The 13,195-nt window shown below is 34.6% G+C and overlaps 1 protein-coding gene across 1 annotated transcript; it reads right to left on the bottom strand.

Moving 5' to 3' along the window:
• Positions 1 to 228: 228 nt before the first annotated feature.
• LOC115985914 (cytosolic enolase 3) lies at positions 229 to 7,991 on the bottom strand. Its single transcript, XM_031108806.1, has 13 exons — positions 7,536 to 7,991; positions 7,181 to 7,335; positions 6,182 to 6,356; positions 5,098 to 5,169; positions 4,890 to 5,006; positions 4,620 to 4,700; positions 3,189 to 3,265; positions 2,994 to 3,097; positions 2,527 to 2,625; positions 2,346 to 2,431; positions 1,658 to 1,744; positions 1,188 to 1,385; positions 229 to 545 (listed from the first exon to the last, which is right to left on the bottom strand). Exons 1-13 carry the CDS (start codon positions 7,638 to 7,640, stop codon positions 474 to 476), a joined length of 1,428 nt encoding a protein of 475 aa, XP_030964666.1. The 5' UTR covers positions 7,641 to 7,991; the 3' UTR covers positions 229 to 473.
• Between the last annotated feature and the right edge of the window lie 5,204 nt (positions 7,992 to 13,195).

The raw sequence follows: 13,195 nt of genomic DNA, 5'->3' as shown, positions 1-13,195 counted from the left end.
AAAGCCTCTTTAATTACTTTATATATGGTATATGGCAATCATGGTGTATTTAAGAGGAAGTTTGCAGTAGGGCCAGACGCTCATTACAGCATTCAAGAGTCATGGTACCCTGGCTACACATCAATAGGAGCCATTTAATAAAAGAAAAAGAAAAATTGGGGTCATTTTCCACTGGAAAAAGCTTTTGCGCTTTTGCCAATTTCATAGGCTTGATAAGATCTCTCGGAATTTTTTTTTTTTTTTTTTTTTTTGCTGAAAGATCTCTCAGGATTTTCGCTAACTCAAAAACTACACATTCTTTGAATGTTCTCTCTCCGGTCACAATCACAAGCGGAAAAATATAAAAGAAAAGAAAAGCAGAAATCATTGCAACATGATACCAAGCTGTTTAACTATATGGGACTTGTCAACAGAATAAACACCAAACATACACAAACATTGAAAAATGAAATAGATTTAAGGGTAAGGACTGATCATGATGACACTTTCCAATCTTGACCAGCATAAACTGCTTGATCCCCAAGCTCTTCCTCAATTCGAAGCAACTGCAAGAAACTAGGCTGTAAGTTCATAATCTTATTTGGCTTTCATTTTAACCAAGCAAAATGACCAAATGAGCTAAAATTTGTTATAAAAAACCATAAACACAAAGATAGTAAGGTCCCATTTACTAAACCACTGCTGGGTCATATTTGACTTTGGTCTTTGTGCTAACTCATTACAAAAGTTCACACTTCCTCATCAGGCATTTGGGTCAGTAATTGTAGAGAGCTTCAGAACATTATTGAAGGTATTTTAACATTTGTCTTAATCTCTCAGACTAACTCGCAGCCAATACAATAGATCTGGATATCAAGACGAGCAGTTTTTCTTAACATAAGAGCATGAAAAACTACATAACCGATAATGGGATTTAAAAATTTAGAAGAATAGAGCATGTGAAAGGTTTATTACCCAAAAAAAAAAAAAACCTTCGCATATTTGACATGTTTGACAAAGAACTCTGTGAAATCAATATAAATGAAGCATTTAGTGAAATTAAACATCTTTTGAATTTCTTCCTTTCTTTCTTTTTATTTTTTCTGTGGAATATCTTTCTATTATCTAATTTCAGCTGTTATGTATCTGAAAAAAACAATATGGAAGAGAAATGAACAAAATGAGTAGAAACTGGATAGAAAGTGTACCTGATTGTACTTTGCAAGACGCTCTCCTCTGCAAGGAGCACCTGCTTTGATCTGACCAGTGCCGAGCCCAACAGATAAATCAGAAATGAAAGAATCTTCAGTTTCCCCACATCTATGAGATGTCACCACTCCCATATTAGCTTCCTTTGCCTGTCTCACCACTTCAATGGCCTCTGTCACTGTCCCGATCTGATTTACCTAAATTCGAACAATAAAACTATTAGACTTCTAAAGCACACTTTGTGATTCAGGCCATAAAAAAATCACTAATACAAATTGTCTTTAGCAGAACAAATCCGAAAACAAAAGATAGCCAATGCACAAAAAGTATCTTCCCAATTCTTAAAATCAGGGTGGTGCCAATTTATTCAGGAGAGAGAGAGAGCGAGAGCGAGAGAGAGAGAGAGAGAGAATAAGCATTTAGAAGAACTAGATCCTAATTTTTTTTAATATCTAAGATGGCTAAATACCTTGAGGAGAAGAGCATTGCAAGTTGACTCTTCAATTGCTCTCTGGATACGTTTACGATTTGACATTAATAGGTCATCCCCTACTACCTGCAAAATCAACCACTCCTAAAACAATCTGGACAAAATATTAAGGGAAAAGGGAAAAATAAATAAATAAAAACAAAAAAAACCAGAGGCATCCAGCAGACCAACTGAAGAACTTAATCAAGTTATGCATGCAAGAACCCATGCAGATCCACAGCTATGACCATAAGGTAACCCTTGGCAACTTAATCAAATCACACACACATCCAGTGGATCTTGAACCCACGACCTCACCCTCTACCAAGCACTTGCAAGGGGAGGAGGTGAAACTTGAGCTAAAGCTCATTGGGAATAAGGAAATATTTTATAGCCTACAACAATTGGCATTTACAATTTTTATGCCACAAGGATGGTCAAGAAAACATTTGCTAGCATCCAGATTTTATTAAAAAAAAAAAAAATCAGTAACCAAATCTAATTTTATTGTTGTAAGTATCTATATCACCTTCGAAAATGTGGGACCTAACACCACAGTATTTATGCCTTCTGTAAAACAAGTTAATTTCGACAGAAATTCCTTTTTTTCTTTATTCTTTTTTTTTTTTTTTTGATAGGTAGAAATTCCAAATGACTTTATATAAAAATAATGAAATGCAGAACATACCTGACAAATTCCAAGACTGGAAAAATGCTTGACGTGTTCCCAGTCCTCCTTATCAAATGGATCTTCAATTGAAACAATCGGGTACTCTAAGAACACAAGGAAGAGAAAACAACATTAAGTCATGGTTGCGGAAGTAAGGCAGCAAAAGCAATCAGAAACATGTTAAAATAAGATGACATACCAGAACATAGTTCTTTGTACATCTCAATCATATCCTCTGCCGACTTGAAATTTTGCTCAGATTTGTTTGGAACTTTTATTTCCAAATCATACTTTGTGCCTAATTAGGAAGAAAAGAGAAAGCTAATCTTTATTTGATAATAGGCAAGCAACATTCATGCAGAAAAGTGCATACTGGGCAATGGACCCAATAGATGAATACAGAAATAATAGGTAGGCAATGTCAGCAGGGTAAAAGCAAGCTTTTATTCTGCAGAGAAATCCATTAACAAAATAGTACGTCTTTTCAATGTACATTCAACAATATAACTTTAAGTGTGACTGCACAATGGATCAAACATGATGGTCAATTACAACTAATAATTTTTCTTTTCTTTTTTTTGATAAGTAAAAAAATAAATAAATAAATAATTAGTTTCATATGCTACTATTACAGGATTTTTTTTTTTCCCTGGAAGAATTAATCACCTATGCAAAAGTCAGAAGCAGCAACATCAATTGCGATTTTTATTCTGTCATTATACCCTGTTCTGCTGATAGCCTCTTTTAAAAGGTCCAGGCCTTCTTTCAAGCTGCCAACAGATAATAACATATCATATAAAGACACTGCATGCTTCTTTAAAAATAATTTACAGTTTTATGAATTATACAGGTAGTACTTGCCTTGAGATATTTGGAGCAAAACCACCATCTTCACCAACATTACATTCATGTGCACCATATTTTTCTGTAATAACAGCCTGTCTTTTTAATACGGAAATTACAAACAATGAATGAGTGGACAAATGTCATCTCCTTATTAAAAGTTTCAAATTACCTGTACATCTTTTGTAAAAATATCATGAACATATACACTTATAAAATTTAAAAAAATCATGTGCATATAATGTTAAATTACCGATAATCCCAAATGCTTAAGCTATTGGGATATGGTAAATTTAATCATTTAGTCACATACTTCTAACACTCATCCTCACGCGTGGACTCAAAACTCCCTTTTAGCCCAACACGTGGGACTTTAAATGGGAGGTAGAGAGGAGGAAACAGGAATCGAACTCAAAACTTTCTGCTATGATACCATGTTAAATTATCGATTGTCCCAAAAGCTTAAACTATTAGGATATGGTAAATTTAATCATTTAACCACATACTTCTAACAACTGAGCAAGAATAAAATGGCTGACTATTGACTTGAGTATATAGTGCAAATGATATTTGATGTATATCCAAAAATTGGTTCACTCTTCACAGTCATCTCACAAGTGCTGTTGAAAAAGGAAAACTTCACATTTATTCAGAGATTACAGTGAATGCTTATTATGTTTGTACCAAGAGAACTTAAGCATCATAAAAATAGTAAATATTAATGCCTGACCATGCACGCAAACTAACTACTGGAGAAAGAAAGACCCGAGCCAAATCCAAAGACGTTTTGGCCAAATACTTTTTGTCTGCAAAACACTTAACCATGTATGGATTGCAGTTTTAAAATTAACATATCTGTCATTAGAATGTTGGATACTCACTGAATATTAGAAAAATAAAATTGAAATGTATATATTCAGGCAAAATTAATTTAGCAGCAACTAACGGCAATTTAGGAGAGACAATTTTGCCAGTCAACTAATGTGCAATGAAACCTATAATTGCTACAAGTGGGTAGTGACATCACTGACATGGCTCAAACGAAGAGTGAAAATGAAATGATATTGACACGAATCAAGATAACAAGAAAATAATTTTTTCTTTTTTTGGATGGGTAAGAAAAAATAGTATTAATAGAAAACCACTCCATTAAAGAAATGAAGTAGGTAAAGAGAACATATGGACAATAATAGAGAGCAATGACAAATAGTGTTCCTAAAATTTAACTTAGTGTCAGCTTGAAATGATTTATTGTGCTAACAAAGAATGAAATCACTAAGAAAGAAATCATTTCTAAGTTTCCTATCACATTTGACATTATATTTCCAGTTATATCTTTGCACAAAAATGCACATAAATTTGATGCAATACTCAGAAATCAATATCACAAGGAAACTATAAATTGAAGATAAATCCAAAAGCTTAGACAGTTGAGTTAAGCAGGATCACCTTTAAGTGATGATAGGTTTCAGAGCCCATTTGCAGTGCCTCCTCAAATTTGCTTGCTCCAATTGGAAGAATCATGATTTCCTGATGATATTTCAAGTTACAAATCTTTCAAAAATCTTGATGTATATATCACACAAAAATGTTGCAGCCTCTCCCTCCCCCTCTCTCTCTCTCTCTCTCTCTCTCTCTCTCTCTCTGAGCATTAATCACAACTCATTCCAAACAGTATAATATGCACAAAACTAGATACTAAACCTTACAAGAGCATACCTGAATGGCCAGATGATTCCCAGCATGTTTTCCACCACTTATGAGGGTGAAGGCAGGGACAGGAAGAGTCAGGTTGGTTTCGCCAGAAATTTCAGCAATGTATTTGTATAGGGGAACCTATTATTTATTTTTTCCTCAGAATTTTTAAGGAAAAGAAACACATTGCTGTGTAATTATGCGAAACTATAAAAATTTGAAATCAATAAACCTCTTTTTCAGCAGCCCCAGCTTTGCATGCAGCAATTGACACAGCTAATATTGCATTTGCTCCAAGTTCACCCTGCAAAGATAAATTCTAACTAAGAAACACAATGCCTCACAATATTTGAAAATTAAAGCAAATTTAACTCACAATTTAATGAAAAGGAAATCTTTCCCAGGACACAAATTATAATAATATGAAAATCATAAGTGAATGTTGCAAAGTAAAAGATGTATGGTACTAAAGGCCTAAGCGCTCTGAACAAGTAAATCACTTCCAATAACTATGCTGACAAAATTTAGAATAGAGCTACAAACAACCCTTCGATTGGGATTATAAACTTACTATATTTACATTAACTGAACCCAAAATGTTATCTATTTTAAAGCAAAATTTTCTCCTTCTGCATTGCATCAAGAAAAGTGCATTAACCACTGATGTCCTCTGTGACATACGTAAATCTCTTGTGAGTTAGACTGTATGGTACCATAGTATGTTTCAAGACAAGGTAAATAGTTTCTCTTTTATCAAAGGGGAAAAAATGCACATGCTTGATCTGGAAAGAGTATTATCCAGAATTAACTATATTCAGAAAAGGAAATGCAGCATAAACCAAGAATTAAATTATTAATCTGTGGGTCAGTTATCACCTGATGTGATTTGGACTGGTCATAGTAAAAATATCTACCATAATTGTAGTTAATGCTTCTATGCAGAATTTGGACTGGTCATAGTAAAGATGTCTATCATAATTATATTTAAACGTCGCATAAGAATATTTGTATACCTTTAAACATTGGACTAGACAAAGTCAAATAAGATTTTTTTTTTTTTTTTGGTAAGATACAAATACACCTGGTAGGTCTTGAACCTACAACCTTACCCTCCACCTACTCTTACAAGGGGAGGAGCTCCTACACGAGCTAGAGCTCATAGGCAAAGTCAAACAAGTATACTACCAGCTTCGGAATTGGGTCTTCTAAAATATTAAACATTTGTCTAGAAATCTAGCGTTTGTCAGCTATCACGTATAAAAATACAGACTGAACAACTAATTGCATTTAATCACATGAAAAAATAAAAGCACTACCTTCTTTTCTGTTTTGTCCAGGTCTATCATGGCATGATCAATCTGAGACTGAAGCGTTGGATCCATGCCAATCAATGCTTCAGATATCTTCTCATTGATGTTTTTAACAGCTCTAGTCACACTATTTCCAAGAAATGTTCCCTTGTCCCCATCACGTAAATCAACTGCCTCATACCTGGGATTGATATATCCAGATTTTGATAGAGTGAAAAATAAATTCTTGCATTCTAACACTATAAAACAAGATAGAATTCTGAAAGGCATAAGAATGTCATATATAATGAAAGAGAAAAAAAAAAAAAAACAAAACAAAACAAAAACCATTCTTGAGATAAATTCATTTCTGAGAAGATAAACAGACACAAACAAATTAACAAAGACAGATTTTGCAATACAGCCAACGATCCCCTTCCAAGCCTTACATGCAACTTTCATTGAATACACCTTCCATAGAATCCTATATTTATCTATGAGATTGAGAATAAAATTATGTTTACTCGCTCTAAATTGAGTATCCATTTCCCTTCTTTTCCTGATAGGATTGGAAATCCTGTATTTTACATGTTCATACCATTTGAGTCATTGGGGTTTCCAAATAGTTCAAAAAGACTTGCTTTGAACCATTGCTATTGAAGCCAGACATTTTCTAAAAATGTCAAGGAGGCATTTCGAATTGTTAACCTCTAAAGGCATGATTGAGCCATATTGATACGAATAATAAAATTACATCGCACTAAGTTTGAATGTAAGTACAGCCATAGAGGCCATCAAGAGAACAACTAGGAACAGTGTCCATAAAATATATGTATCATTGAATGACAAAGTCCACACAAAGTGGTATTGGTATATCATGATCCGAAAACAATACTAGGATAAGCAATTGTGAAATTCATCGATGCTAAACTAGTGGATTTCTTTTTCTTTCAATGTACATATCAAATTAATCAAAATTTTGTGACCAACCAAACAAGATAATTGAAAAGAATAATAAAAGCTTACATTCCAGTAGTATCGCCGCTTGGAACAGAGGCTCGGAACATGCCTTTGTTGGTGAACAAATCGACTTCAACGGTAGGAATTCCTCTGCTATCGAGGATCTGCCTCGCTTTAATCTTCGTGATCACCGAAGGAACCGATTTCCTCATATGATGAGACTGTTGATTCACAAACCACAATGTAAAATCACATAAACTACATAACAGAATCGTTCACAATAAAACTTTGACCAGAAATGAAGATCTCAACTAAAATTAAGCTAGAAAGAATTCATATCATTCGTTTTTTTCCTGCATTTTCTCGGGAACCAAACAGAGGCGAAAGAAACAGAGAGAGAGAGAGAGAGGGGGGGGATTACGATGAAGATGACGGGATCGGGGCTTTTGGCCCTAACGGCGGCATTGACGGCGTCTTCGATTTTCCGAGAGAGCGTGTGCTTTTCCAGGTACTGTTGCACCGACATTTCTTGCTTCTTCTTTCTCGTTCTGCTTTGTATTTCTTTCGAGATTTATAATGTGTGTGTGCGCAACGGATTCAAGATTTTTCCGAAGAATTTGTCCTTGTACTGAAAGTCTGGAAACCTTGGGAGTTGAGAGAGAGAGAGAGAGAGAGTTGAGCCCTAATTTTGCAGACTTGGTGAGTGGCTTGGGAATTGGAAATTTGAATTCACAGAGACTTTGCTGCGCTACTATCTAAACTTGAAAACCTTCGCACTTCGCAGCAGCTCGCGGGGTTTAAGAACTTTTAACTCTTCTCTTCTGTGGTTGAGACAACGCAATTCATGAAGACCAGCGCAACTCGGAAAAAAAATCTAATGGAAATTGCTAGAAGTCACGACACTTTTTACAACATGTGCACAACATGTTAATACGGCAAATTTTACACCGTAACTCTTTTTTCTTTTTTCTTTTTTATAAAATTAACTTTTTTGGAGGTAATTTTCCAACTAGCATAATTGTGGGAGTCAATATAATAAGTTAGCATGCGATATAAACAAAATTGAAAACTAGCATCTTAAGTCTTTGAAGCTCAAGTTTGATGACAAATTCAAGTTTCAAAAACTCGAGTTCTAATGCTAAGCTGGAGCAATATATCCACGTGGAACTTGAGTTTCTCAAACTCGAGTTCTATAAAACTATCTGCAGATGACGATGAAAAAGAACCAGATCAAAAGCCAGAACCGAAGGAAGAATTTGGAGAAACAGAACCAAAAAACAGAGATCTAGAGAAGCAGATCCGAAAAACAGAGATCTGGAGAAGCAAAGGAAGAATCTGGAGAAGCAGATCCGAAAAAGCAGATGATCTGAAAAACAAATGAAGTGATCTGGAATGAAGAAGTGCAGAAGTAGATGAGAAAGAACAGGGGAAGAAGAAGAAGACTCACAAACAGTCTGATCTGAAAGAAAATGGTTGAACTCGAGTCTTAAAAACTCGAGTTCCACATTAACAGACTGCTGGGAGAGAACATGGTGGAACTCGATTCTTAAAAACTCAAGTTCCAAGTAGATTTTTTTCTACATCAGATGCCACTACTTGCAACTCGAGTCTTAAAAACTTGATTTCTATCTTGGAACTCGAGTTTTAGAAACTTGAGATGTTAGTTTACTGAATAGTTTTGCAAACTAGACAACTAACTAAAATATTTAAAAAAATAAAGTTAAATGCAAAAAAAAAAAAAAAAATCAACTTTTTTGCTTACCCATAATTATTCACCATTGTAAAAAAATTTGTAAATTGTTTTTTCTTTATACGAAAGTGATAGCAGCTAATCACAGTTTGCCATGTAAAAGAGTTGTAGCAAAATTTTAAAAATATGTGAATTTATTTGGAAAGGGTGCCATGTCCATAATATTTTCACAATTAATCATAAATAGTACTAAGTTGTTATTGGTTCTAATTTGAATTTACAACTTAAATTATTTTTTTGTTCACCCATAACAACCTGCTACTTAAAATTTGTTGTAAAAAAATTATGGACATAGCATTTCTCATTTAGTTGTGGTATTTTGAGAACTCTTATTTTAGGCTATAAGTAAGCCTACCCAGGGGCGGCTGCACTTGTAAGTCAGGGGGTTCAAATGAACCCCCTAACTTGAAAAAAAAATTATATATATAAAATATTTTTTTATTAATTTAATTACCCTTAAAAATATTTTTTCACAACTTGGCTTAAATCTTGCACATCCTAATCATAAATTGTAAAGTGGTGGGTTGTGCTAGTAGTGTTGAGTTGCTTCCTACTGCACTAGGCCCAAGTTTTTTGGATAAGGGAGTTGGGACCGATCCAACTGCAACTCTATTTGATCCGGCTTGTGCGCAAACTATGCCTAGTTTGCCAAAAACGTGCTTGCGGCAGGCAAAGCTGTTTCAGATAAGTTGTGGTAAACAGATATAATAACAAAATATATATATATATATATATATATATATATCTAGCTACTTAGCAGGAAATGAACAAATGATCCCCAAACACAATCACAGTAATAGTATTCACTTTTACAAAAAAAATAAAATAAAAAATAAAATAAAAATGAAGAAGAAGAACAAAAATGGAGCATATAGTAATATGTATGGGTTAATCAGAAGATGAAGAAATTAGTTTAAATCTGGTCCGTAGGAGCAAAACCAGAGAGGAAAAAACGTTTCTTCTCAACGCAATTAATCTCTCAGGAAAGTCCTGCTATGGAGATTAACTACCTTGAGGGAAACGGACCTGAATGGGTGATGCACAAGGGCTTCTTTTGGTTTTGACAGAGAGCAAAATTTCGTGAGGGAGAGAGAGAATCAATCTATCGGTGCATGCCTACTATTCTAACTCTCCCTCTATTTTTTTTCTTGGTTGTTTTCTTTCTTTCTCTCACACTCATTTCTTTTCTATTTCCTGGCATCTCTTTTTTGAATTCCTATTTCTTAGTTATGGTTCTCACTGTTACTCTATTTTTTGTTCATGGCAAGGTTCTCTTTTTATAGTGCCGCCGTGATCAGATTTTACTGTTTTAGCCCTTAACCTTCTTTGTCTGGTCTGGGTGTACTGGCCGACCACCACTGGTCCGTCTGTGTGCCACCCCACATCACTAGACAAAGAGGGGTATTTTTGTTTGTTTGTCTGCTGTGGCACCCTTTCCTACTACGGTTTGGGTTCTTTCTCTATCCCTCATGGCATGCACCTAGTGATTCCAGCTCAGCTTACTTATTTGGGTAGTATATCATCCCAGCAGGACACTTCTCCCAAAAGAGCCTGAGCCGGAACCTCAAAAATAGATTTTTCTCCTATCCCCACCACCAAACCATGCCATCTTACCTCTAACCCACAACCTCACCATACCCTGTATTGACTGGGTACAGGCTGGTGGTGCTGGGGCCTTACACGTGCCTCTCTTCCATGTGTGTCCAAAATCTGCCTACTAGTCGTTCGCCTGCCGTGGTCTGGAGGCTTACCTGCATAGTTTGCCATTCGTTCCTTTTGACATTTTATGTGAGCTGCTTTTCAATTTCCCACTCCCCTAAGGAGCTGGGCTTTATTTGATACTGGGTTTTACATTTCTTTTGACCCGTTTCTTGATTACCCTCATTTCCTACCATATTACTCTGTCACTCCTGCTGTAATGACTCAATCCTGCTGAGCTTCTTTAGGCCATCCGTTTTACTCTTTCCCCAGTGGCTTGATATGGCCATTGGTTTTCCTACTTATGGGCTCCTGTGTCCCTTTTGTCTTCCTCTTGGGCATCCTTGGCCCACTTACTTTTTTTGGGCTTCCTTAGCCTTTTTACTAACTCCGCATTCTCATGAACTTTTACTAACTTCATTGGGTTTCCCTAACCCAATTACCTTATTTTCATCGTTGGGGTTCATGGGCCTGCCATTAACCCCTTACTTTATTTGTTTGCATTACTTTGGACCTGCGGTGTCCCTTTCTTACTTTTCTACATCATATACAGTCCATGGGTATGTTATTTCTCTCTTTCCGGGCTTCTTTAAGCCCACTTGCCTCTTTAAGACCCATCTGTTTATTTCATGGGCATGTGATCCATTATTCCTGCCGCTTGGGCCTAATAGTTTTGCCATCTGTTTGCCAATTCTTTACTGCCCTTGTCGTTGGGCTTTCTTCTTTCTACTTGGATTCTCAAAAATGACCCTCAACACAAATCAATTTAACACAAAAATCAAACAATATAGATTAGTTCATCCCAAAACTAATTAACAACACAAATCACTCTCCCTTTCTCTCATGAATCTCATCTCATCTCTATTCTCTATCTGACTTTCTATATATCTTTGACTCTAAAAGTAAAATGTGAGTGTTTGTGAGTTCTGAATCTCTCTCTTTATTAAAAATTTATATAATATATATGTGAGAGTGTGTGTGTGTTTGATACTAATTTTATGCATTATTTTTTTATTTTTTTGATATAATGTTAATTGTGTGAAGGTGTACATGTATAGTATAAATATACTATAACTTTATATAATTTAATAACCAAGAAATACAGAGGATTTGTTACATGTGTATATTATTATGATGTTATAATAACTTTTTGTTATAAAACTAGTGATTCAAGAAAAAAAAATAGTAAAGTTAGTGATTGTTAAATGTATTATTTACGTATGGATGAGTGTGGTTATGTGAGTCAATAATTAATATAAGGTCAATAATTTATGAAATAACTAATAAATAGTGACAACTACACAAAAATAAAAATGTTATACAAACTTAACAAAATAAAATGGTTACATCTACATTGACAATTGATAATAAACTATCATGTGACAATTTCAAAATATGAAAACTCGTAAAAAGAAATTGTAAAATTTCATGCATGTGTTTTTTTTTTCAATAACATGGTATATTCAAGTTTTTTTATAATAAAAAAAAAACTAACGCGTGGGAGAGAAAAGTGAGAGTTTACTATCAGGTGGGCCTAGAGTGTTTCACTCTCTACGGTAATATGTCAAACACAAACTCAAACAACACTTGAATACTTAAACTCAAACAACATTTGTTCTGAATCACTTACCAAACACATAGTTCAGCATTGGGGCCCACCTATTTGGGTGTTCAAACAATAAACAACGTTGCTAAAGTGTGCATATCAAACGAGGCCTTAAGTTTCTTAATGCCCCCCTCAAGAAAATTCCTAGAGTTGCCACTGAGCCCACCTTTTAAAGCAATACATCTCCAAGCCTATCCTTTAGCTCAAACATATCAAGATTAGAATAAGTGATATAATTCTGGAATAAGTGATGATAGAAATCACATTAAAAAAAAAAAAAAAGTAATTGTGGAAAGACTGGAGTGAGAAAGTGAGAATGAAAAAAAAAAAAAATATATATATATATATGTATGTATATATATGAGAGAGAGAGAGAAGAGATAAGGTTAGAATTAGATATCTTCTTATTATCTTATTAAATAGGGTTAGGATGAAATTGTAAGTGAAAACATAGGTGGAGTGAGGGGGGCTTGGGGGGCCTTGGCCCCCTGAATTTTCCACAAATGCCCCCTCCCCTTTATTTAATGTTAAAATTTTAAAATATTTAATAAATTTTAGGTGATGGCCCCCTTTCATTTTATTAAAAAAAAAGTATAAATTCTCTTTAATTTATAAATAAGTGACAGTGGAAATCACATTTTTTTAAAAAAATGTAATTTTGGAAGGACTGGAGTGAGAAAGTGAAAATGAAAGAGAGAGAGAGAGAAAGAGAGGGGGGGAGATAACAATAGAATTAGATATCTTCTATTCTTCTTATTAAATAGGGTGACGAAATTGTAAGTGAAAACTGATTTGATTGATTGTGGTAAATACTAAATAGGGTAATAAGATCGTCAATAAAAACAATACACGTGTAATTAAAAAATGATCAGGTTGGTTTGTGTACATCTGGTTAGAGAAAATGTCATATCCAAACGAAACCAACCAAACCTATGTTCAATGACAATACAGTTTGACATGCAACATCGAGCAATCACAAAATGAAGATGCTCTTTGGATTGGATTCAATTAAGTCGGATTGGTGAGT

This window comes from Quercus lobata, chromosome 1, assembly GCF_001633185.2.
Source record: "Quercus lobata isolate SW786 chromosome 1, ValleyOak3.0 Primary Assembly, whole genome shotgun sequence".
NCBI classification, from domain to species: domain Eukaryota; kingdom Viridiplantae; phylum Streptophyta; class Magnoliopsida; order Fagales; family Fagaceae; genus Quercus; species Quercus lobata.
This window is presented reverse-complemented; position numbering and strand designations above follow the sequence as displayed.

What these genes read in the sequence shown, in the direction of transcription:
- LOC115985914 (XM_031108806.1), bottom strand. Translation starts at nt 7,640, where the DNA reads ATGTCGGTGCAACAGTACCTGGAAAAGCACACGCTCTCTCGGAAAATC. An exon ending in GCAATGCTCTTCTCCTCAAG is followed by an intron (nt 1,386 to 1,657) that starts GTATTTAGCCAT and finishes GTTCGAATTTAG; the next exon opens with GTAAATCAGATCGGGACAGT. An exon ending in GTCTTGCAAAGTACAATCAG is followed by an intron (nt 546 to 1,187) that starts GTACACTTTCTA and finishes AGTTTCTTGCAG; the next exon opens with TTGCTTCGAATTGAGGAAGA.